The following is a 26,630-nucleotide window of genomic DNA, read 5'->3' as shown; positions in this document are numbered from 1 at the left end:
GCTCTGATAACTTCTTTAATCCAGTGGGCGATGGTGGGACGAGAGGCCGCTTCCCCTTGTCGTTTCCGGCTGTGCAGGATGAACAGATGGTCTGTCTTTCGTAGTTCTTGTGTCACTTCCAGATATCTAGGCAGCAGTCTGCCTATGTCGAGATGGCGTAGCAAACGTCCTTCTTCAGATTTCTTCAAACCTGCCGTGGTAGGCAAGGATATAGTCTGATTAAGGTGAAACTGTGAAACCACTTTAAGTAAAAAGGAGGGAACAGTGCGAAGATGGATAGCCTCTGGGGTGATTCTCAGAAAGGGATCACGGCAGGACAGTGCTTGTAGCTCTGAGATGCGGCGTGTGGAACACACCGCCAATAAGAACACCATCTTCAAGGTTAGAGAACGGAGACACAGGCCCCGAAGGGGTCTGAAGGTGGATCCCGCGAGGAAATCCAAAACAAGGTTGAGGTTCCATAAGGGCACAGGCCACTTCAGTGGTGGACGAATATGCTTTACTCCTTGCAGGAAGCGAGAAACATCTGGGTGCTTGGCGATGGTCTTGCCATCCCTCCTGGGGCCATAGCAAGACAGCGCAGCCACCTGAACCTTGATGGAGCTGAGGGAGAGACCCTTCTGAAGTCCATCTTGCAGGAAATCCAACACAATAGGGATCGTGGTCACATGTGGATTGGTGCCATGAGTGTCGCACAATGCTTCAAAATACTCTCCAGATCCTTACATAGGTGAGGGATGTGGAAAACTTGCGAGCTCAGAGGAGTGTATCTATCACGGGCTCCGAGTAACCTCTTTTCTTCAGTCTAGCCCTCTCAATGGCCAGACCGTAAGAGAGAATTGAGCTGGATCCTCGTGGAGGATGGGACCTTGACGTAGAAGGTCCCGGAGAGGAGGCAGGGGAAGGGGCTCCCCTGCCAGTAGTCTTCTCATGTCCGCGTACCAGGGTCTTCTTGGCCAGTCTGGTGCCACTAGAAGAACTAGGCCCCGGTGTTTCTGAATCTTGTGGATGATGGCGCCCAGCAGAGGCCACGGAGGAAAGGCGTATAGCAGAGTCCCTGGAGGCCACGGCTGAACCAGGGCATCGATTCCGTGGGAGAACGGATTGCGCTTGCGGCTGAAGTATCTGGGTACTTGAGCATTGGACTTGTCCGCCAGTAAATCCATGACCGGAATCACCCAGTGATCCACAATCATCTGGAAGGCTGTGGGTGACAGCTGCCACTCCCCTGGGTTTAGGCTTTCTCTGCTGAGGAAGTCTGCCGTCGTGTTGTCCTTCCCGGCAATGTGGACGGCGGAGATGTCCTGGAGATTTGCTTCTGCCCAAATCATCAGGGGAGTTATTTCTAGGGACACTTGTTGGCTTCTGGTTCCGCCCTGACGATTGATGTATGCCACCGTGGTGGCATTGTCTGACATCATTCTGACCGCTCTGTCGTGAAGTCTGTGGGCAAATCGCAGGCACGCTAGCCTGACTGCCCGTGCCTCTAGTCTGTTGATGTTCCACCTCGACTCTTCTCTGGTCCACCGCCCTTGGGCGGTGAGTTCCTCGCAGTGTGCTCCCCATCCATTCAGGCTGGCATCTGTGGTGAGCAGAATCCAGGTTGGGGAGGACATTCTTGACCCCCGGCTCGTGTGGCCGGGCTGCAACCACCACCGTAGCTGATACCGCACTCTGGCCAGTAGAGGTAGGCGTACGGTGTAGTTCTGTGATCGTGGGCTCCATCGAGATAGAAGGGCGCATTGCAATGGTCTCATATGAGCCCGCGCCCATGGCACCACCTCCAGAGTGGACGCCATGAGGCCGAGGACCTGTAGGTAATCTCGAGCTGTGGGCTGGGCTGGCGCTCAGCAGGGCCTGCAGATGACTCTGGAGTTTTGATGTTCTCTTGGAGATCAGGCTGACCTTGTCTTCTCGGGTGTCGAATTGGACCCCTAGGTATTCCAGCGACTAGGACGGCTGTAGGGAGCTTTTGTTTATGTTGACTACCCATCCGAAGCTTTCCAGAAGAGCTATAAGTCTGTTGGTTGCCCGGTGGCTCTCCTCCGGTGACTTTGCCCTGATCAGCCAATCGTCCAGGTAGGGATGGACGAGAATTCCTTCCTTCCTGAGTGCCGCTGCCACTACTACTATTACCTTGGTAAAGATCCGCGGCGCGGTGGCTAACCCGAAGGGCAAAGCTCGGAACTGGAAGTGCTGATTCAGGACTTTGAAGCGTAAATAGCGCTGGTGATCCCAATGGATTGGGATATGCAGGTAGGCTTCCGACAGATCTAGGGAGGTGAGAAACTCCCCTGGCTGTACCGAATTCTTGACCGACCGCAGAGTTTCCATGCGAAAGCTGGGGACCCGTAGGTGTCGGTTGACTGACTTGAGGTCCAGGACGGGCCTGAAAGTGCCCTCCTTCTTGGGTACTATGAAATAAATGGAATAATGCCCAGAAGTTACCTCTCCCGCAGGTACTGGGATTATGGCTTTTAGGGCCAGGAGCCTCTGTAAGGTCACTTCTAGTGCCGCTGCCTTGAGCGGTGAACAAGGAGATTCCACAAACTTGTTCGGCAGAGGCCGAAAGAAATCCAGGTAATATCCTTCTCGGATGATGGCGAGGACCCACTGGTCTGAAGTGATCTCGACCCACCTGCGGTAGAAGAGGGTTAGCCTGCCCCCTATGGCTGCTATCCCCGGATGGGTCGGCTGATTGTCATTGTGGGTTGTGGCCGGGGCCGGAACCCGAGCCGGTTCTCTTCTTGTTATGCTTAGTCCGAAAGGACGGGTTCCTGGCCTGGGAACGAGGTGCTCGAATTTGGAAACACGCTCAGCGAGCGTGAGGTAGCTCCAAACTGCTTTGGAGACAGAAATTACTGATTTGCGGCACTTCCTGTGGGGGTATATGTACCCGAGCTGACGTCAGATCTGTCTCCAACTGCTAGCACGAGCACACTATACCCATTTGTTTTGAGTCCATCTGCTACACGCTAGGAAAGATATAATTGCGATGGAGAAAGTACAGAGAAGGGCTACCAAAATGATAAGGGGAATGGAACAGCTCCCCTATGAGGAAAGACTAAAGAGGTTAGGACTTTTCAGCTTGGAGAAGAGACGACTGAGGGGGGATATGATAGAGATGTTTAAAATTATGAGAGGTCTAGAATGGGTAGATGTGAATCGGTTATTTACTCTTTCGGATAACAGAAAGACTAGGCGGCACTCCATGAAGTTAAACTCTGGAATTTGTTGCCAGAGGATGTGGTTAGTGCAGTTAATATAGTTGTGTTTAAAAAAAAGGATTGGATAAGTTCTTGGAGGAGAAGTCCATTATCTGCTATTAAGTTCACTTAGAGAATAGCCACTGACATTAGTAATGGTAACATGAAATAGACTTAGCTTTTGGGTACTTGCCAGGTTCTTATGGCCTGGATTGGCCACTGTTGGAAACAGGATGCTGGGCTTGATGGACCCTTGGTCTGACCCAGTATGGCATTTTCTTATGTTCTTAGATTATTTAGCCTACTATTTTAATTTACTATTTTATGTATGTACATTATAAAACTAGGTAGCTACTTCCTTTCTTCTTTTGGAAATGCAAATATCTTTAAATGAATATTTGCTAACTTCTGTAAACTGATTTGATATGCTCGCATGAAAAACCGGTTTATAAAAATTATTAAATAAAGTCAAGGACACCAATGTAGTTGATAAGAAGCCTGCACATGGAGAATATAGAGACATATTGAAAACTCTAGAACAAGCAAAGCCGTGGCAACCAGTGATTACATTTATGAAAATATCCATAATAAGAATGATTACTATAAACCAATGACTTTGAAACTCACTATTTTATAGGTAGTATATGTATAACTTCTTATAGCTGCAACATCTTCCATGTCTGGAGAAAAGGAGCATTCCAACTCCTACATGTCTTTCTAATATATCGAACTGAAGTACCAAAAAAAAAAAATCTACTTAGACTAAAATTTAAATACAATATAGTACCTTAGTTGTACAAGTGGCACGCAAGGGCTCTACTAGTCTATCCAATCTTTGAAGTACTGCACTTGGACAAAGGGTAGACAATCTTACCAACATCAGGAATGTTAGCATCTGTTAGAAGAAATGAAAAAAAATAATTGAGATATGTACAGCAAGTTTTACTGTTTCTTTTTCTTCTACTATATAATAAGGTTAACACTTAAAATTCCATTTTACAGTAAAATCAAAATTTTGCTACAAAAATCAATTTGTAAAAATGTACCACCCATATACAGTGACTTGCAAAAGTATACGACCCCCTAAAAAGTCTGATTTGTGTATTTACAAATGACACACACAGATTGTTCCAGACAGTATGTTTATTGCAAACCAGTATGCTCAAAGTAAATTTTCAAAGTCACAATTCATTATTTCTCTGCAATTTTTTGTAAAATAAAAATTAAAAACTGAAAAATGCTGCTTGCATAAGTATTCAACCCCTTCAGACTAGTATTTGGTAGATCCATCTTTTGCTGCAATAACAGCTTTAAGTCTGTTGGGGTAAGTTTCTACCAGCTTTGCACACTGCCCATTCTTCCTGGCAGATTTGCTCCAGGTTGTTGAAGTTGGTTGGATGAAGTTTATGGACTGCAATTTTCAAATAGTGCCACAGATTCTCGATTGGATCGAGATCTGGACTTTGGCTTGGCCATTGTAGAACATTCACCTTTTTGTTCAACTACTACTGTATTACTTTGGCTTAGAATTTGGGATCATTGACCTGCTGAAAGGTGAACTTTCTCACAAGTTTTAGTTTTTAGCAGACAAACAGGTTGTCTTGCATTATCTCCCTGTATGATGCACCATCTATCCATCCTTCAATTTTAACAAGATACCCAATCCCTGCCGAGGAAAACTATCCCCACAACATGGTGGTGCCATCCCCATACTTTACTGTTGGGATGGTATTTTCTGTGGAATGGGCAGTAACGTGTTTTGAATTTTGGTCAAAAAGTTCCATTTTTATTTATTTCGTTTTTAAAGTCTTATATACCACAAACTCCCAGAAAATATATTTTTTTCAATGTGGTTTACAGCATCACATACATAAAATATCTAAATATAAAACAATTCACACAAAACCAAAAAAGAAAAATAAATAATTAAAACTAATCACAAAAAGCTTTTTATTTATTTATTTATTTATTTTTTAAGTATTGACTTAATCTGATGCCTACATTCCTTGCTGTTCTTTTCTTTTCTCAGCTGCTCTGGCAACAAATGCCACATAGTAGGTGCAACAAAAGAAAAAGCTTTAGCCCTGGTCTGTTCAAACAAACATTGTGAGTTTGGAATTTAATAAATGCACTCCTGACTGAAGACTTCTACCTGGCTTACACAAGCTTTGTTTCAACAACTATTCCTCATTTGAATTCAACATTTTATGAATAATCACCACAACTAAAATTTTGATCTACTTTTCATAGACAACCAGTGCACTAATTTTAAAGCTCGAGTAATATGATCATGAGAGACATTCCCAACAGTACTCTAGCAGCAGCATTCTGTACTAGATGCAGTACTTTAAATATTTTTTGTGGCAAATCGATCCATAATGTGCAGCAATAGTCTAAATGTCCTAAAACCAAGGACTGGAGCACTGTCAAACATCTCAGTAGGAAGATAATATTTTGATGGACGAAGAAGTTTTAATTTATAAGACGCCATTTTTGCCAACTGACCAATTTCAGGTTTAAAACTAAGTTGTGAGTCTAAGATAATACCCAAACTACGAATTTCTGTCACAAATGGTAGCTGGTGATCTTCAAACTGGATGGTTTTTATATCATTTTCAGGACTTTCCTTCCCTACCCACATAAACTTAGTCTTTAATATTTAAGATAATCCCATTCCTACTTTATCATTCATGAATACGCCTCATAATTTTGCAAGTCATTTAAGGGTACCACATTATGCTCAACACTAGATATATAAATAATTGATCATCTGCATATAAAAAATGTTAATCCCAATGAGTGCAACAATTTTATTTATTTAGATTTGACCCAATTAGATCCAATTGACCCAAAGGAACAAGATGGAGATTAAACAATATCGCTGAAAGTGCAGATCCTTGTGAATCCAGACTCTGCCACATTGAGCAATTTGCTCCTATCCATATCTGCTGCTTCCTATTCTCAAGATATGAACAAAACCAGCTCAGCACAGGTCCTGAGAAGCCGAAACCAGTCACCTTGAGGTGGCCAATCTATGGCAAACAGTCTCAAAAGCAATGCTAGATCAAGTTTACCAGGATTCCACTCCCACCCTATTGAATTCTACATATCCGTGTATCTAGCAGGATAACATTAGCAGCTTGGTGTTATAACCTTTCTGAAAACCACACTGAAATTCATCAAGAATGTTATTTAGGAAATCATTAAGTTGAGTAAGAATGCATTTTCCCCAAAACCTTAACCAAAGTTGGCAAGTTAGATATAGGGCGTTAATTACATAACTCCAAAACAGAAATTGCTGTATTCTTCATCATTGGCTTTACAATTTCCCTCTTCAAAGTCTCTGGAACCACCCCTTCATCTAGACTTTTATTTACTACTTTTGTTATAAACTGGAAAGAATGCTCTTTCATCATTTTTACGAAAGAAAAAGGTCATGGGTCCATATTTGAGGTTGTAGCTTTAAGAAAAGAGACAGATGCCACTTCTTTTTCTTATACTAGTTCAAAACTAGACCATACTGCATTCCCCACTATCCTCTGCTGGCTATCGTCCATCAAATCTTGCCTTATCTGACTCCATAATCAAATAATCAGCCAAAACATTCATTCTCTTGCTCTTTCTGCTTTGGATTACTGTAATGCTTTGTATCTTGTCTTCCCCAAAAATCCTTGAAGGCATTAGAGCTTGCTCAGATTTCGGCAGCCAGGATAATAACCGGGACCCTGATTCGTGAGCACATTTCACCCAACCTAAAGATTTTGCACTGGATTCCTATTAAATGGAAGATTTCCTTTAAGATACTAATGTTATTTTTTAAAGGTTTAAATGGTGCTGTTCCTCCCAGTTTTAATGCAGCCTTAAAATTGTATTGTTCATCACAAACTAAGATCCTCTAGTCAAGTTCTCTAGTTTTCCCTCATTTAGGACTATTCGCTTAGATGAGTCTAGAGAGACTTTTTTATGTCCAGGGTCCCATACTGTGGAATTCTCTCCCACGATATTTAAAAGAATCCTCCCAGCTAAAATTTAGGAAACTTCTAAAGACCTTTTTTTCCTCTCAGGCTTTTCCGCATATGTAGCCAGTAACGAGCAGATTATCCCATGATAAGCACTCAAGGCTCGTACAGAATATGGAGTATAAGCTATGACTATGAAGGCAGCTAGTTGGATGTTGGTGTTTTTTTTTATTTATTGTAGCATGTCTTGTTCATGCTTACTATTTATGCTTTTATGAATGCTTTTTGTTAAACCGCTTAGGAATTTTAATTTGTGGTATACAAAAGAAGTGGCATCTGTCTCGTCTTAAAGCTTCGGATAATAGAAGGACTAGGGGGTACTCTCTGAAGTTAGCATGTAGCACATTTAAAACTAATCTGAGAAAGTTTTTTCACTCAACACAAAATTAAACTCTGGAATTTGTTGCCAGGGGATGTGTTTAGTGCAGTTAGTGTAGCTGGGTTTAAAAAAGGTTTGGATAAGTACTTGGAGAAGTTCATTACCTGCTATTAATCAAGTTGACTTAGAAAATAGCCACTGCTATTACTAGCATCAGTAGCATGGGATAGACCGTTTTTTTGTTTTTTTTTCAATTCTTTATTTATTAATTTTCATATGATATACAGAAACAAATTCGTATTTAAATTATCAGTACTCCTAGGGCAATCATTAAGAATAGAAAAGAAAACATTTAGGAAACAAATTATACAATCATTTGTTCCTATCTTAATATCTCTATCATATCTAAATATTAAGCGGAATAGTGGGAGATCCAAGATTAATATTACGGGACATAACAAGCAATATTTAGAATATAAGTAATTAAGGAGACTTTATATTACTACACTAGCTCGAGATGTTTTCAGGCAGCACTCCCTCCGTCTTATGACTGTCAAGAAACACACGCATTGGATCTGGTTCATAAAAGACATAGCGAACATTATTCCATATTAGAATACATTTGAAAGAATATCTAATCATAACTCTAGCCCCCATCGACCTTGCTTCCTGGCGCATCTCTAACATTTTTTTCCTCCTGATTTGCGTCGCCTTGGTAATGTCCGGGAAGATCCAAATCCTTTGTCCATAGAACTCTTTCTCCCTGTTTCTCAGAAATAGCTTTAATACCATTTCTCTATCTGTTGGAAAAACAAATGTTGCAGAAACAGTTCCACGGTACTCGACTTGCTCCTCTGAGGATGCTTCAAGAAATGCTGTGAGATTGTCGCCATCATTCAAGGAACGATTATTCGGGTTGTTGTTACCAACAAAGAAAATATTTGCAATGGGGGGAGCAGCTTCAACCGGCACTAGTAGAGTCTCTATAAGATACTTTTTGAATTGATCCCTCAAGGAGATCAATCTTACTTGAGGGAAATTTAAAATTCTTAAATTTAAGTATCTTTGGGTATTTTCCATATTTTCTATCTTTCGAGTCGTCATTAAATCAGATTTAACCAAATTTATCTGAGTTTCTTGAAGAACAGAAATTTTTTTATCCATTTCTTTTATTTTAACTTCATGCTGAATTATATATGGTTCTATCTTTTTAATAGCTTCTTGGTTATTTACTAATGCCTGTGTTAACGTTGCAATTGATTTTTCCAAAGTTATTAAAGCGCTCCAAACCGTTTCCAATGTTATCTCTCCAGGTTTAATCAGTTTTTGAACGGGGATTGTGCCTACCTTATCCCCTCGGCAAACTTCTGAAACCCGAAGGGTTTCGCTTGTCGAGTCCTCTTCCTCCATTAGATCTTTTCGGGCAGCAGGCAATCCCAAGTCGACAATCGACTCCATTTTAGCCCCTCGATCTTGACGGCTCCTTACCACCACGCTGCTGCTGTCCGTCAATGCACACGCAGCCGCCATTCCTCTCTCCTCCTCTGTGGCGGGCTCACTCTCTGCTCCCCGCTGAGGGTTAACCCAACCCGAATCGGGATTGTGGCTGTGGGCTGGGCGAAGAGGCTTCTCGGGTGCTCCGGGGCTCAGAAATGTCTGTAAGTCCTGAGGTGAGTCAGCGCGTCCCTCGCCCATCACCTCCGCGGACCTCTCTCCCGGAGTCGAAACAATATTCGGAGTGAAGAAGCTCGGTATTTTAGGCTGAGAGGGGGTCATTACCTCAGGCACAGAGGTCTCCTGATGTATTCGCCCCTTTCGTTTAGTATGGGGCATGGTAAATGCTGTAAAGTTTCTGTTTGTACGGAGCTCACTTCACTGCGACCTCTCCCTAAGACGCCATCTTGGATCTCAGCAGTGGATAGACCGTTTTTAGGTACTTATAAGCCTGGATTGGCCACTTTTGAAAACAGGATGCTGGGCTTGATGAACCCAGTATGGCATGTTCTTATGTTATATTCTTGCAAGTTTTAAAATAAATAAATATCATCTGACCACAAAAATTTATCCCACATTTTAGTGGGTCACGCTTGCAAACTCCAGTTGTGCTTTGATGTTGGTTTTCTTCAGTAATGGCTTTTTTCTAGCCCTCCCATGCAGGCCACTTGTATGAAGAGCTCTTGCTATGGTTGACTGGTGCACTTCCACACCAGTCTCAGCCACTGAACTCTGTAGCTCCTTCAAAGTGATTGATGGCTTCTGTGGCTTTCCTCACAAGTCTCCTCCTTGCTCTGATGCTGAGTTTTGAGGGACAGCCTTGTCTCAGCAGTGTCTGGGTGGCATGATGCAGCTTCCATTTCCTCACAATTTGATCCAACAGTGCTCACTGGAATATGCAAGCACTTGGATATTATTTTTCCTCTCTTATGCATGTCTATAACTATCTTCAATTTCCTTAGAATGCTCTTTGGTTTTTGTTTTCACAGCTTGCCTTCAGATTCACAGTCTGACAAATGGTACTGGAATTAGGGGTCTTTTATCCAGAAAAGCTGACTTTTTTTTTTTTTTTTTTTAATGATTCACAGGTAGAGGCTAATTGTAAGCCAACTATTAGGGCAATACCTTTCATCTGTGTAAACGTGGAACTTCCACAGCACAGGGTTTGAATACTTGTGTGTGCAGCATTTTTCAGGTTTTAATCTTATTTTACAAAAAATGCAGAGAAATAATGAATTGTGACTTGGAAGATTACTTTTAAGAACATACTGGTTTGCAACAAACATACTGTCGAACAATCTGTCATTTGTAATCCACACAAATCTGTCTTTTTATGGGATCGAATACTTTTGCAAGCCTCTGTATAGAGATTGTTTTTTTTTCTTGCAATCTTCTAGAGATACAACATAATATGAATTATATATAGAATAATAATTTACCTTTATATCATAATGATCCTTTAAACCATCCTCAACATGATTTAAAAATTCAAAGATGTCTAGCCTGTCCAAACAGCTATCTAGAAGAGTATACATGCACTCAAAAGCTGCCTTTCTGATGTCCAGGCCATCATCAACTGTGTGTTTAAATGGCCCCATTTCCACCTAGCATTTAAAATGAGAAGACAAAAAGGGTTACATGAAAGAACATTTCTGGAAAACTTACAATGAGTTATAAAAAGGGCTTCAATTACTAGCAAGCTTACCCACCTCTCTTATTAGTTCTTTTCTGACTTTTGTTTCATTATAGAGATGAGGAAGCACAGCATCCAGCAGGTCTCTAATTAATGATGGTTTATTATGTGCGGCTGAATTAAATGTCACTAGAGCCACTCGCCTTACATTCAGGTCAGGATCTTCCAACATCTTTAGGAAGTCACCTAAGGAAGGAAGGAAACAATGATTACTATAAAAAAAGTTTACTTTTATAAAGTAAATTTGCTTCCTACTATTTATTTATTTTATTTATTTAACAGCTTTTCTATACCGACATTAAAATACACATCATATCGGTTTACATAATAACAAATAGGTAGAAAATACAAATAACAGGGGGGGGGGAGAACTAAGAACGAGGGGTCGGAAGGGGAGACCCCAAACTAAGATAGAAAAGGAGAGAAGGCGAGAGGAACAGTAACAAGGTTAATTAAATGTGTAAGAGCACATAATATACTATATATAATATACATAATATACAAATGGAGCCAGGAATCGGTAGGAGGTGGAGGCAATTATACAATTAAATGATTATACCGTTATACACATATGCAATTATACAGGGGGGGAAGGGGGTTACCAGGGGTCTGTGGAGGTGTAGGTGTAGGGGGTCAGAATGTTAATCTGGGAAGGCTTGATGAAAGAGCCATGTTTTTAACTGTTTTCTAAATTTGAAGGGGCAGGGTTCCATACGAAGGTTGGGCGGTAAGTCATTCCAGAGCTTAGGGCCGGCAATGGAGAAGGCGCGATTCCTGGTGGTCGAGAGGCGGGCTTTGAGAGAGGGAACTAGGAGAGTACTTTTATGAATTGTTCTGGTCGGGCGTGAGGACTGTGTGGGTTGGAGGGGTTCATTAAGCCAGGAGGAGTTGTGGTTGTATATAGCTTTGTGTGTAATGGTGATGGCTTTGAACAAGATGCGGGAAGAGATAGGGAGCCAGTGAAGGTTTGAGGATAGGGGTAATATGATCTGATTTGCGTGTATTGCTGATGATCCTTGCTGTGGCATTTTGCAGTACCTGGAGGAGTCTGATAGAGAAGGAAGGAAGGCCCAGATACAGGGAGCTGCAGTAATCTAGCTTAGATGTTAAGGTGGCTTGTATGACAGTTTTGAGGTCATGGGTGTGGAGAAGGGGCTTGAGTTTTTTTAGGATCATGAGTTTGTAGAAACCTCCCTTGTTAACCGAGGTGATATTTATTTATTTATTTTATTTATTTATGGTTTTTATATACTGGAGTTCCTGTATACAATACATATCACTCCGGTTCACAGTTAACAGTAATAACTACTGCCGGGTGGCAGTTTACATGGAACAAATCTTAGAACAAATCAGATATGGTTTTTGAGGTTCAGATGGGGGTCGAGTAGGACACCTAAATTCCTTACGGAGGGTTGTGAGAGGAGAGAAGTAGTCAGGGGGTCAGTGGGGGTATTCAGCATAAAGGTTTGATGGTTATGTATGAGGAGTAGCTCAGTTTTGGCAGAGTTAAGGGCGAGTTGCATGGATGTGAGAAGGTTGTTGATGGAGGAGAGGCATTTCTCCCAAAAGCTTAGTGTGGTAGTTATTGTGTTGTGGATGGGGATGATGATTTGGACGTCATCAGCGTATATGTAGAATTTGAGTCCTAGATCAGTTAGGTGATGACAGAGGGGGAGGAGGTATATGTTAAATAGCGTGGAGGAGAGGGAGGAGCCTTGTGGTACACCTTGGGAGAGGGGGAAACGGGAGGATTCTGATTGGCCAAATTTGACAGAGAAACATGTTAGTGAGATAGGATTTGAACCATAGAAGTGCAGTTCCAGAGATGCCGATGTCGGTTAGGCGGGCAATGAGGAGGTCGTGGCTTATCGTGTCGAAGGCAGCGGATATGTCGAGAAAGGCGATGAGGAAGTTTTGGCCTTGGTCAAGGCCAGTGAGGAGGAAGTCTGTGAGGGATAGGAGGAGGGTTTTGGTGCTTAAATTTTTACGAAAGCCAAACTGTGCTGTGTGGAGTATGTTGAAGTCCTCAAGGAATGCCATGAGCTGTGTATTAACTACCTTCTCCATGATCTTAGAGATGAAAGGGAGATTGGAGATGGGGCAGTAGTTAGTTGGGTCTTTGGGGTCTAAAGAGGGCTTCTTGAGGAGGTGTTTGACTATGGCATGTTTAAGGGGGTCAGGGATGGAGCCTGAGGAAAGGGAGCAGTTAATTAGGTCGGCTAAGGGTGCAGCAATGGTGTTGGGGATGGAGATGAGGTTTTTAGTTGGTATGGTGTCGGAAGGATGGGATGCAGGTTTGGATTTTTTAAGGATAGTCTCAATTTCCTTGGGAGTGGTGAGTTCTATGGTGTCAAGAGAGGCGGAGTTATGGTGGGTGATGGAAGGGTGGGGAGTTTGAGAGGCTGTGGAGGGGAAACGGAGGTGTATGTTGGATATTTTGTTGCGGAAGAAGTGGGCAAGTTCTTCGCATTTTGTGCTGGCTTCTTCTTCAGCCGTGTTGGGGGAGAGGGGGTTGGTGAGTGCTGCTACATAAGAGAAGAGGGCTTTTGGGTTGAAAGTGTATTGGTGGATTTTGGAAGAGTAGTAGTCACGTTTGGTATTTTGTATGGCTAGGTGGTATGCGTGTAATTGGGTTTTGTAGGAGGTGGAGCGCTGAGGGGTGGGGTCTTTACGCCATGCTCTTTCTTTGAGTCTAAGGTCGTGTCTCAAATTGTGTAGTTTGGAGGTTACCACGGTTTGTTGTTGGTTGGAGAGGCGCATTGTTGGCGGGTGATGAGGGGGCAGAGTTTGTTGGCTATGTCTTGAGTGGTGCTGACCCAGGAGGTGAGGGCAGTGTCAGGAGAGGAAAGGTCAAGGTTGATCAGGGATTCGGAGAGGGCTGTGGAGAGCTCCTCAGTGGTACATGTTTTGCGGTAAGAGAAGGTGGTGTTGTTGTGGGGGGGGTTGCAGGGATTAGATGTGCCTATGGTGAAGCTGGTCTCGATGAGGGCGTGGTCAGACCACGGTACGGGGGTGCAGGATGGGGGAGAGAGGGTCTGGATGCAGGAGTTAGTGAAAATGAGGTCTAAAGTGTGTCCCATTTTGTGTGTGGGAGTGGAGATAGTTTGGGTGAAGCCTAGTGCTTGGAGGGCAGTGAGGATGGTTTCGCAGGAAGGTGAGAGGAGGGTAGCGTCTACATGGAGATTAAAGTCTCCTAGTAGTATGGCAGGCTTATCACAGTTTATGTTACTGGAGATAAGTTCAATGAGAGGGGAGGGGTTTTGTTCTAGGAGGCCAGGGGGGGGGGCGTAGATAAGGCAGATTTGGAGATCCGAGGATTTGAAAATCCCAGCTTCCAATTTGGAGGGAGGGTTGATACTCAAGGGCTTAAGTTTGAGGGTTTTCTTGGAGATGAGGAGGATACCTCCCCCTTTCTTTTTGGGTCTGGGGATGGAGAAAATATCATGGGAGGAGGTTGGGAGTTGGTTAAGGATGACAGTGTCAGTGCACTTAAGCCAAGTCTTAGTGACTGCACAGATGTCTGGTTTGTGGTCATGAATGAGGTCCTCAAGGATATGAGTTTTTTTTATGAGGGAATGGGCATTGAATAGCATGAGGGATAGAGTAGCGAGGCCGAGTAGTTGAGTTAGGGGGGAGGCTAGTATGGGGATGAGGGATTTGCGCTGGGTTGGGGGGTTGTACGGAAAGTAGGGAGGTTGTCTGCGTGAGAGATGGTGAATACAGGGGATGGCGAATGTGGTAGGAGTGGGCTGAGCGTGGGGGGGCATGGTGGGGGTGGTGACTAGAGAAAGGCATTAGGGGGTCAAAGATGTGGGCAGAGTTGCAGTGGACTTGGAGAGGGGGGGTATGAGGAGGAAGGTCGGGAGCTGGGTACACGGGTAGAAAATGGTACAAGAAGAAGGTAGGTAGGACAAATCAGAGCCAAAATACAGTGCAGTACCGTGTAACGGAGAACAGTGCAAGGCAGCGTAGCAGATCAGTGCAATTTGGTACAGCAAATAATGCAGTACAGTGCAGCATAACAGAGTAGTACAGTGCAACCAAGCAGTGCAAATCAGAGCGGGGTGGTACAGTACATCTGGTGGAAATGGTACATGGTGGGGACAGAGGGTGAGAAGTGATACGATATTGAACAGTGAGTTAGTGGCTGAGTACAGAAGAAAAAAACTTTACCTTCCCCTGGTGGGGACTCGAAAGCTGGAAGAGTTTACGGGTCGCAGGGGGCGCACGAAGGGGCGCACTAAGGGGCAAGCCCCTTAGGTCGCGCTCCTTTGTGCGCGCGACGCCGCGGAAGTGAGCCCCGAATTTAAAGGGCTGAGGCAGGTAGGCAGGTTTCCCAGGTTACTAGATAAACATGACCAAAAGAAAAAAGTGTATACTCACGATATGCCCTTAAAGCAAAATTGCTAACCTGAAACAGGTGTTCGGCAGACAGCAGGATATCAGTCCGCACAAGTGGATGAAGTCATACAAAAGATCTTTTAGTACAAAACTTCTAGAGCTATATGTTTAGTTATTAGTATAAGAATTAATTCTTTGCAGAGGCAGGTGGGTCAGAGGACTGGTATCCAGCTGTTCTTTGAGAACACACAATTTTGCTTTCTCCAAGGACAGGTAAGAAAGCAGTCCTCAAAAATGGGAATCTCTAGCTATAGGTTGTCCAACAAAAATAGAACACCAGCAAAATATAGCCAATGGGCAAAAAGACTTTATTGGCAATGTCTATCATTTATGAAATTTTCTTTTTTAAATGACAACCTGGAAATATAATCTTAACTAAGTTAGTATATACATCTCTCATTACTATTAGTTACAAAGTTTCCTAAGTTATATGTATAGCCTGTTGCTGAATTGTTGTTCCCTGAAGACCGATTAGATGTTCCAAACGATTATCTGTATATAAAAATACTACATAAATAAATAAAGAAGAGGGCTCTTGCAAGGTTTCTAAACCTTGCAAGATAGGCTGATCAAACCTATTGTCACGTTGAGAGTGATTATCCAGATAATGGTGTGATGTAAATGTATGGCCTAAACTCCGTATTGCAGCTTTGCAAACCTCCTCCATGAAAGATTACCTCAGGTGGCTACTGATGCTGACATGGCTCTAATGCTGTGAGCCTTGACATGCCCTTTCAGAGTCAAGCCTATTGGGCATAACAGGAGGAGATGCAAACAACTATCCAATTAGAGGGTCTTCTTGGTTATGACAATCCCAGTCCATTTGGGTTAAAATAAACAAAATATTGGGTGGACTTTCTATGGGTTTCGGTATGCTTTAGATAGAAAGTTAAGGATCCTTTGCAATCCAAACTGTGTAAGGCTTATTTACCTTTTGGACATATCGCCTGGGGGAACAATGCTGGAAGGACAAACTGACTGGTTAATTCCAACCCTACCTTAAAGCAAGAGCTTAAGATGACCGTACAGAATCACCTATTATGGAAATAATTTGTGAAGGGCAGATAAGACATTAGGGCATGGAGTTCATTGACCCTGCATACTGAAGTGACTGCCACCAAAAATATGATCTTTCAAGTCAGGTACTTTAGCTCATAGGGATCTAATACAGTGGGCCCTTGACTTACGAATGGCTCGGGTTACGATCAACATGTCAGGGTTTGACTTACGAACAAAATTTGAGTTACGACCATAATTTTCAGTTCCGATACACGACCAAATTTTGAGTTACGACCACAGCCACGTGTGTGCTGCGTGCGGTTTTTTTTTCACCCCGTGGATTGGTTGTGTATCACATTTTTTTGGTCTTGGAGGGCGGGACTTCTACAGGGATTGGCTGGCTACTGTTGCTGCTTCTACTAATGGGACCAAGGCGCACGTGGGCAGACCCGGCACGCAATTTCAGCAAACAGCATCGGGGGATATCAGTCAGCTGGCAAGGTACAGTAATGTGCTCACAAGTGATTTGGAGGGGGGAAATAATTTCTGGAGGGCAAGAGATGTGCTGTTAGGGTTATTTTTTTTTCTCTCCTGCAGAACTGCACTTTTATCAAAGAAGTTTTCAAAATGGCCCCAAAGATAAAGAAAGCAATCACAATCGAGAAGAAGAAAGAAATTGTGCAGAAATTTGAGAGTGGTGTTCGAGTGACCGATCTCGCTGTCATATACAGCATGTCAAAATCCACCATTTCAACAATCTTACAAAGAAAAGATTTGTACAAGAAGTTAGTGTTGCTAGAGGTGTCACTCAAATTTGTAAGTCACGATCAACAGTGATAGAAGAGGTAGAAAGCCTATTGCTAGTGTGGATAAATGAAAGGCAGATGGCAGGTGATTGCCTGAGTGTCTAATTTGGGAAAAAGCTAGGGCTATAACTGCAGATATCATAAAGGATAAGCCATCAGCAAGTGAAAATGGTGAAATATTTCGTGCCAGTAAGGGGTGGTTTCACAATTTTAAAGCAAGAACTGGTGTTCATAGCGTAGCTAGGCATGGTGAAGCTGCCAGTTCTGATAGAAAGGCTGCTGAAAATTACATACACCACTTCGAAACAATGACACAGAGAAATGGCTTTTCCTGTCAGTAAGTTTTCAACTGTGATGAAACTGGACTTTTCTGGAAGAAAATGCCCAAGAGAACGTACCTTACCCAGGAAGAGAAAAAAATGCCAGGTCACAAGCCAATGAAGGATAGGCTAACCTTATTGCTATGTGCCAACGCGAGTGGTGACCTCAAGATAAAGCCTCTCTTAGTTTATCACTCTGAGACCCCAAGAGTGTTCAGAAAACAGAATGTCATGAAGAATAGGTTAGGTGTCATGTGGAGATTTAACAGAAAAGCCTGGGTAACAAGAGTTTTTTCTTGAGTGGATCAGGGAGGTTTTCTGTCCTACTGTACAGAAATATCTTGAGGACAAAGGATTACCACTCAAGGCTCTCCTCATCATGGACAATGCTCCTGCTCACCCACGAGACTTCGAAGACGAGTTGGCTGAAGAATTCCCATGGCTCACAGTAGAATTCCTTCCACCTAACAACTCCTCTACTGCAGCCTATGGACCAGCAGGTCATAGCTAACTTTAAGAAGCTATACACTAAGGAACTGTTCCAGAAGTGCTTCCAGATGGTTTCAGATACGGATTTAACCCTTAAAGAATTCTGGAAAGAACATTACAGCATCCTTTCATATGTGGAGTTAATAGAGAAATCCTGGGCCAATGTCTCTCAACGGACATTGAGATCGGCCTGGAAGAAAGTGCGGCCTAAAATTATAGAAGAAGAGGAGCCGGACCCTGCAACTGACCCTGTGGTTAATGACATTGTCACTATAGTAGAGTCCATAGGCTTGCAGGTGGACAGTGCTGATGTTGAGGAACTGGTGGAAGAACACTCAAAGGAATTGTCTACAGAGGAACTTCAGCAATTTCTGGCTGGGCAACAGAGAATGGCAGCCGAGGAGCTTACTGAAGAGGAGGAAGAGGAAGATCAACAATCACTGCTGCAAATTTCCTCTTCTGGAATTAAGGAAATCCTGAAAAAATGGACAGAGCTTCAAACATTTGTAGAGAAGACCCACCCAGACAGAGGAAAAGCCAATCATTGCATTCACTTGCTTAATGATAATGTCATGTCATACTACAGAACAGTGCTGAAGAAAAGACAGAAACAGACAACCTTAGACCAGTTTTTAGTTGTGAAAAGGTTGAGACCAAGTGAGCCAGAAGCAGGTCCTAGTGAGCTACAGACTCCCCCAAGGCGAGAAAGGAGACCAGAAAGCCAGATTCCAGATGTTCTTATGGAATGGGACTCTCCTTCTGAACAATAACCACTTCCATTTCATCCCCCGATGCTGTTTGCAAACCAAAGATGTCAACTTTTAAATAAATAAATAAATGAATGAAAAATAAACTTGCATTGTTTTTTCTAGTAGGCTAAGTACATTTTATAACTTTTTGGCGCGTACACTAGGGAAGTATAGATGTTTCTGGTAATTACAGACCTCATACAACCATTTTTTATTGTAGAAATGGTTAGGTAAGGGGTGCTTTTTAGAGGTCTGGAACGCATTATGGGTTTTTCCATTATTTCCTATGGAAAACAAAGTCTTGACTTACAACCAACTTGAGTTACAACCAGCCCTCTGGAACCAATTGAGTTCATAAGTCAAGGGCCCACTGTAGTTCAAAAGGAGCTTCCATCAACTTGGATAGGTATGACCAACTATGATCCTTAAAAATCACAAACAGGATTGGTTTTCAGGATACTCACAATGAACATGCATCAGATTTTACATAGAATGTAAGCAGTGCATGTAAGTCTATCTCATGCACGTTCATTGTGGATATCTTGAAAACAAGACCTATTTGTGGTTCTTGAGAACAAGAGTTGGTCATCCCTGAACATGCTGAAGTCCTAAGATGCACTGGGAGATCCGATGAGAGATTTAAATTGAAGCAAGCCCCACATGAACCCAACAACTAAAGGCTGGACAGAGATCAACCTTCCACATGATAAGAATGGTGGGTCTATCTTCCACATGGTGATAAGCATCAAATGCACGGAGGTGAACTTAGAGTTAGTCTTCAATTCCAACTCCAAAAGATGTAGAAGGTACTTAAGTAGAGTTTGTGTGGGACAGAAGAAAGGATCTATTGCTTTTCCCTCACACCATAAGGCAAACCTCCTCCACTTAAAACCATAAGATCTCCTACTGGAACATTTCTTAGCCAAAGGAATATGACACATATCCTCAGGCAGATTCAAAGAAATAATCATTGCTATCAACATCCAGACTGAGTGCTAGGAACCTGATTTTGGGATGGGGAAATGTTCTCCAATTCTGGAAGATGAGCATTGGACAATTCTCCAACCAAACTGGCTCCCTGATTTATAATTCCCATAGAAGTGGAAACCAAACTTGTCACGATCAATAGGGGACTGATAAAACTCAATTTCTCATTATCTCTTAATAAAGTTTTTCCTAGAAGAGGGATTAGAGGAAACACACACAGAAAAATCTTTCTCCAATTCAAGAACAGGTATCCAAGGTTAATTTGCCTTGTGATTCTAAGAACATAAGAATTGCCATTCTGGGTCAGACCGAGAATCCATCAAGCCCAATATCCTGTTTCCAACAGTGGCCAATCCATGTCACAAGTACCTGGCAAGATCCCAAACAGTAAACAGATCCCATGCTGCTATCACGTAGTAATAAGCAGTGGCTATTCTCTTAGTTTACTTGGTTAATAACGGTTTATGGATTCTCCAGGAACTTATCCAAATCTTTTTTAAACTCAAGCTATGCTACCTGTCTTAACTGCATCATCTAGCAATGAATTCTAGAGCTTAATTGTGCGTTGAGTGAAAAAGAATTTTCTCTGATTTGTTTTGAATGTCCCATAGTCTTTGTATCTTTGAAAGACTAAAGCAGAGTTGCATACCTGTAACAGGTGTTCTCCCAGGACAGCAGGATATTAGTCCTCACAGATGGGTGACATCATCAGATAGAGCCCGGCACAGAATATTTTTGGCAGACTGCACATGCCTAGCATGCCACTATCCCCGCAGCTACGCTGGGTCCCCCTTCAGTCTCATATCAAAGCATAAAAGACGAGTGAAAAATAAAATAAACCGCAGACGAACCCAACTCCGCGGGGTGGCAAGTGGGTTTCCTGAGGGCTAACATCATGCTGTCCTGGGAAAACACCTGTTACAGGTAAGCAACTCTGCTTTCTCCCAGGACAAGCAGGATGGTAGTCCTCACAGATGCGCAAGTACCAAGCTGCAGGCTGCCCCAAGAACATACCGGGCCAACAGATACCCAATAACATGCAACAGGCACAATGGGGTGCTGTTGGCAACAACGGGAGGCAGCATGAACCACACATGGGCCCTAGGCAGGGAGAGTTGGGTGCTCACAGTTGGAACAAATTATGAAGGACAGACTGGCCAAAAGTGCTGTCCTGTCTACCATACTTCTCCAGACAGAGGGCTGCAAATGTAGGCAGGAACTCCATGTTGCAGCCTTGCAGGTCACAGCAATAGGGACCGCACGGAAGTGGGCAACCGATGCTGCCATGGCTCTCGCTGAGTGTGCTTTAACTCTGCCTCCAAGCAGAAGGCCCCCTTGCTCATAGCAGAAAGCATACAATCTGCCAACCAATTGGACAGGGTCTGCTTGCCCACCGCAATCCCAAGTCTATTTTTGTCTAAGGAGACAAAGAGTTGGGTGGACTGCCTGTGGGCTGCAGTGCGCTCCAGGTAAAACGCCAGAGTACATTTGCAGTCCAGGGCGTGCAAAGCCCGCTCACCCTGGTGGGAGTGTGGCCTCGGGAAAAAAGGTGGGTAGCACAATAGACTGATTCAGATGGAAGTCAGTTACTACCTTAGGCAGGAACTTAGGGTGAGTGCGTAACACCACCCTATTGAGGAAGAACCTAGTATAAGTTGGATAGGTCACCAGGGCCTGCAGCTCACTGACCCTGCGGGTGGAAGTAATTGCCACCAGGAAGATAACCTTTTAGGTGAGGTGTTTAAACTCACAGGAGCGCATAGGCTCAAATGGATGTTACAGGCCACAACAGGACGACACAGCGGAGGCTTAAATTGTAGCAAACCTCGCATGAAGCACCCCACTTATGGCTACACCAAGATCAGAGTGTCATCCACCTCTCGGTGGTAGGTGCTGATGGCACTCAGATGAACTTGGATTGAAACCCTGATTCAGAAATGCCATAGATAGTCCAGAAGCTGTGGCGTGGGACAGGTGAAAGGGTCAAGACCCTGCTCCACACACCAGACCGAGAACCTCCTCCACTTCAACTGGTAGGAATTCTGTGTGAAAGGTTTCCAAGAAGCTACCAGGACCTGCGATACTTTGTCCGAAAGTCTTTCAACATCCAGGACGTGAGGGCCAACGACCGGAGGTTCAGGTGGCGCAGCCTGACCTGATCCTGTGTGATGAGGTCAGGAGAGGTGCCCAGACGTATGGGCTCCTGGATCAACAGCTCGCACAGGATCGGGAACCAGACCTGTCGTGGCCAATGTGGGGCTATCATGATCATGGAGCGTCCTGCTGGAGCTTCAGGAGGGTCTTGCCTATCAGCAGAAGCGGAGGATACGCGTACAGGAGACATGCACTCCACAACTGGGCGCGAAGGCATCCAAGGCTGGTTCTCTGTCCTCCCAGTACAAGAAGTAGAAGCGACTCATTTTGTGGTTCTGAGGGGATGCGAAGAGATCCACATCTGGTAGACCCCATCTGCGGAAGATCTCGTCCGTCACATAGGGGTTGAGAGACCACTCGTGGGGATGGAATGTCCAACATATGTGGTCTGCCACCACATTCTCTGTTCCTGCCAGGTATAGTGCTCATAGAAGCATGTCCCTAGACAGGGCCCAGGCCCAGATATGTGCTGCCTCCTGATAGAGCAGATAGGAGCCTGTGCCCCCCTGCTTGTTCACATACCACATGGCCACTTGGTTGTCCGTCTGTATCAGGACAACCTTTGTGGAACAGGCTGTCTTGGAAAGCATATAGGGCATACCGTATCGTCTGGAGTTCTAGGAAATTTATCTCACTTTGGGTCTCAACCACACACCCTACGTGCGGAGACCATCTACATGTGCACCCCAGCCAATGTTGGAGGCATCGGTGGTAAAGATCACCTGAGCAGGAGGGGCCTGGCCCTTGCTCAGATTTGCTTCTTGTTCCCACCACGCAAGGGAGTCTTTGAGCGGCTCGGTTATCTGGACCAGCACGGAAAGTTCCTGAGAGGCCTGGTGCCACTGGGAACGCAAAGTCCACTGCGCCATCCTCATGGCCAGGCAGGTCATTGGGGCGACCAATGCCCACTGCAGCTACTCTTGCTGCTGTCTCAAAGAAGTCATATGCAGATTGCACTTCATGCTTGTCGCATTCAAAGCCTTGCTGCACAACCTTCAGGAAATCCTCCTGCATTTGTCCACCAGATCCTGAACTTGCTTCCAGAGGTTTCTGGACTACTGGCTCATATACAGCTGGTAGCTGGAGCCCTGGAAAATGTTACGCCCCAGGGTATCCAGGACCCTGTGGTTCACGTCCTAGAGGAGCCGAGGCATGGGTGTGGGACCTCTCAGCCTTTTTTAGGTTGGATTCCACCACCACAAACTGGGAGGAAGCTGACGCTGCTCAAAACCAGTGGTAGGCTGAACCAGATATACAGCATCAGTCTTCCGGTTAACCAGAGGAACTGAAATAGATTGTTCCCAGAGGTGGACAAACAATTCCTTGAAAATGTCGCAGACTGGGACTGCTACCTCTTCCTTGGGAGCATCCACAAATTGAAGGACTTCGGCATCTTATGCTTGGACATTTCTTTTCTGTTAGGAGCTGGAAGGGTACAGACTCAGCCATGGCCCAGACAAAACCTGCAAAAGTCAGGCCTCTCCTCTGGTGCGGATGGCTCAGAAGGAAGATCTTCTGATTCTGCTGAGGAATATTCGAAAGGCTCATATTCCCATGGGTCATAAAGGGCATCCTCCTCACTCAGATCACCCAATGACACCGGTGGAGGAACCCGAAAGTGTGGCCATGGCTTGGGACATCGGGGACACTGACAGCCCCGAGGGCATCGAAGGACTGGAGGATGCAGATGACACAGAGAGCACCGGAGGCTTCACCAGAACCAGGAGCATCGATGGCGACAATGGACCTGGCCGATCAGTGCAGGGCGGGCGTTGAGAGGCCTGTGAAGGAATAACCCTTTAGCTCTCCTTCATCAGAGGAATCAGCGATGGGAATGGTTTCCGAACGCGGACACACTGGTGTCCCCTCAAGGCATCGAAGGCTCTCAGGGCATCGGTATGGGTTTGTCAGCAATGCACAGAGAAGCAAATCCAGACGTTCCAGCAATGGTGCCAACACTGACGGCGCAGGCTCCTGTGGTGGCCCAGAGGGGGCTGACGGCTCGATACCTTGTAGGGCTCGTCGGACCGCCAACCACACCGTGCTCTCTAACTCCTCCTCGAATGCTGCCGATGACAGGACAACTTGAAGAGGCGGCGGGAAACCTGTTCTCCTTTGGAGTCCCAAAACAGGGGAGGGGGAGGGGAGAATCACCTTGGGCCTTTAGCTTTGACAGAGATGGATGCCTTGTCAGTGCGAGGCTGCTTCAGGGGCATCTCTGACGATGCCTTCCCGAGCTTGGAGTCATGGGAGGAAGATGACCAATGATTGTGCTTCCTCACTTTCCCACGATGCTCGGCCTGGTCTTTCCCTGGCACCGAGGGCAATGGCTATGAACTGGACCTAGAATGGGAAGAAATAGACATGGGCCAATCCCCAGCCCCTAACTCAATCTGGGGAACCGGACGAAGAGATGGCAGGCCAGGACCAGTATCTACCGGGTCCTCCTTGCCCCATAGGAGTCGTTGCCCCCCGTTGCTGAGGTTTCAGACTTCTTGGGCCCAAACAACTTTTCCATCTTATCAAGGTGCGCATGGTGACCCTTGGGGGTCTGAGCACAAAAAGAACAGCTGCGCACATTGTGCTATGTCCCCAGGCATAAAATACAGACTTCATGGGGGTCTGTGATGGACATAGTCCAGGGTCACTGGGGGCAGCGGTGGAACCCATACGATGCCATCGAAAAAAAAAAAAAAAAGAAAGAGACAGACAAGTGGGTCGATGGCCGGTGGCCACTGGGAGATGGCAGAGTCGGTAATCACCCACAGAAAACAGGAACTTACTGTGACGCTTTCTAAGGGCCGGAGGGTGATAGAGGGACCCGGCGAGAGAAGAATACAGAATGAAACGCGATTGGAAGTTTTCCAAAGCAGAAAAAAAGCACGAGCTCCACCTCTGCGAGATGAGCGCTCCGCGGAAAAAAAAAAAAAGACTGAAGAGGGACCTCACATGGACGTGTGGATAGTGGCATGTTGGGTATGCTCAGGGTGCTTGGTCAAACTTCTAGTAACTTTCACAGAAGTTTTCCATGCCGGGCTCCATCTGATGATGTCACCCACATGTGAGGATTACCATCCTACTTGTCCTAGGAGAATAGCCCCACCATTACCTCTCATACCAGATTCTGCATTTCACTAAGAAAACCTTCTAGGCTTTGCTAGTCTATGCAAGAAATACTCTGGGGTCTGGCAGATGTTATCCAGATTGATCCTGCTTGTCTTTGAGAACACCCTGAAAGACTGCCATGCTAAAGCTAATTTGGCAAATTATCAAATGCTGGAGGCACTCAGAACATTGAGATGTCATGTTCTAAAGCAGGGATGGGCAATTCCAGTCCTCGAGGGCCGCAAACCAGTCAAGGTTTTCAGGATATCCCTAATGAATATGCACGAGAGAGATTTGCATGCACTCTGCCTCAGTCATATGTAAATCTTTTTCATGCATATTCATTAGGGATATTCCTGAAAACCCAACCGGTTTGCAGCCCTCGAGGACTGGAATTGCCCACCCCTGTGTGTACTGAGCATCAGAGAAGCTTGTATCTCAGAAAGGATCCTCTTCGATTGTGATCTTTCGACACAGATAAATGATACTTCCCCTATAAAGATATAGGGAACCAAATGAATTCGTAAGTCTAAAAAGCTATCTAATTTTTAGCTAAACATTTGAGTTTTTTTTCTTAATTTTATTTTTCCTTTATTGAAGCAATTGCTTGCAGGGAAAAGTTTTCTTTTAAATAGAAATAAAAAATTAAATATACTAATGGTTAAGTTTTCATAATACTTCAACTGAAAGCTATTCACAAATGCATTTAGTCCAATAAAAAGGTATCATCTAACACACTTACAGAAATTAAATACATTTTTGTTATGTGACACTATTAACAGTATAAAAACCTAATTTGCCTCGATGTACTGGCATATGATCAAGGAACCAGTTTTGTTGGTGTAATGTTAACCTATTTTGTATGACTGCCCAGTGGTGCACGGTTATATTTCTATTATATAGATAGCTTTAGGCTGGTACAATCATGAATTAAACTGATTCCCTATATCTTTATGGGTAGGACTTGCATTGTTGATGTAGAGTTTTATAATTTATTTTCCGTTTTTCATTGCTGTTGAATATGGATGACAAAGTCATATTTGAAATGTACAGCCAAATGGTAGTTTGAAATGAGCTAACATTCGAGACGCAGCTTCCTATTTTTATCAATTAAAAGGAAGCAAAACCCTAAAGAGAGAAATAAAGCCAGGAAATCCTGAACACATTTTCATTATCCAAGCATAAAAAAGAGGGACAATACTAAAAGAATAATTTTAATTTTAGAAAAAAAAATCAGGCAATCATAAGAAGCTCCTCACAGAGTTAAGAAACGTTACTGAATTCTGGAGCAAATGGATAGTTGTTAGATGTTAGGCAGAGTTAAGTTTCAGAACTGAAAAACTGGAAGGATTCTCAACACGTGAATACATGAAAAATCTCTGATACAGAAGCAATAGTTTCTCTAAATGTTGTGCATAATTATTTTGTAAAAACATGTATATATACAAGAAAAACTTGCCCTCAAATTAAACTATTCTTACATTTAACTTAAATTTAATTAATCCTGGAATTTATCAATTGTTTAACAATTAAAAACCTCTTAGGTGAAGGAGGTCACAGAATATACTGAATGAAATGTTATTAAATAACTTTTACAAAATGGTATGAAAATGAAGATTACCTATGCAGCTCTTTAATAGTGGGTCTATTTGTTGTGGGTGATCAGAAATCGTAAACTTCACAGCAGTAACCACTGAGCTTCGAGCATAAGATGACCCTAAATATTAAAATCTTAGATTAGTGGTTGAAAAATTATGGAAGCAGAAGAAGAGAGATTTTTACTGAAACAGCAGTGTAATGCACTATTACATATGGTAAGAAATAGAGAATTTTTTTTTTAATTTACTACAACAATGGTTCCCAAATCCTATCCCTTCTAGAACCCCAAA

General features: G+C 43.9%; 1 protein-coding gene across 1 annotated transcript in view; it reads right to left on the bottom strand.

Moving 5' to 3' along the window:
* LOC115098487 (cullin-associated NEDD8-dissociated protein 1-like) overlaps positions 1-26,630 on the bottom strand; it is a 257,944-nt gene that overhangs the window by 5,922 nt on the left and 225,392 nt on the right. The window contains 4 exon segments of the mRNA XM_029615022.1: positions 3,994-4,101; positions 10,478-10,642; positions 10,748-10,917; positions 26,363-26,458. Of these exon segments, the coding sequence (XP_029470882.1) occupies positions 3,994-4,101; positions 10,478-10,642; positions 10,748-10,917; positions 26,363-26,458 (539 nt within the window).

This window comes from Rhinatrema bivittatum, chromosome 9, assembly GCF_901001135.1.
Source record: "Rhinatrema bivittatum chromosome 9, aRhiBiv1.1, whole genome shotgun sequence".
NCBI classification, from domain to species: Eukaryota; Metazoa; Chordata; class Amphibia; order Gymnophiona; family Rhinatrematidae; genus Rhinatrema; species Rhinatrema bivittatum.
This window is presented reverse-complemented; position numbering and strand designations above follow the sequence as displayed.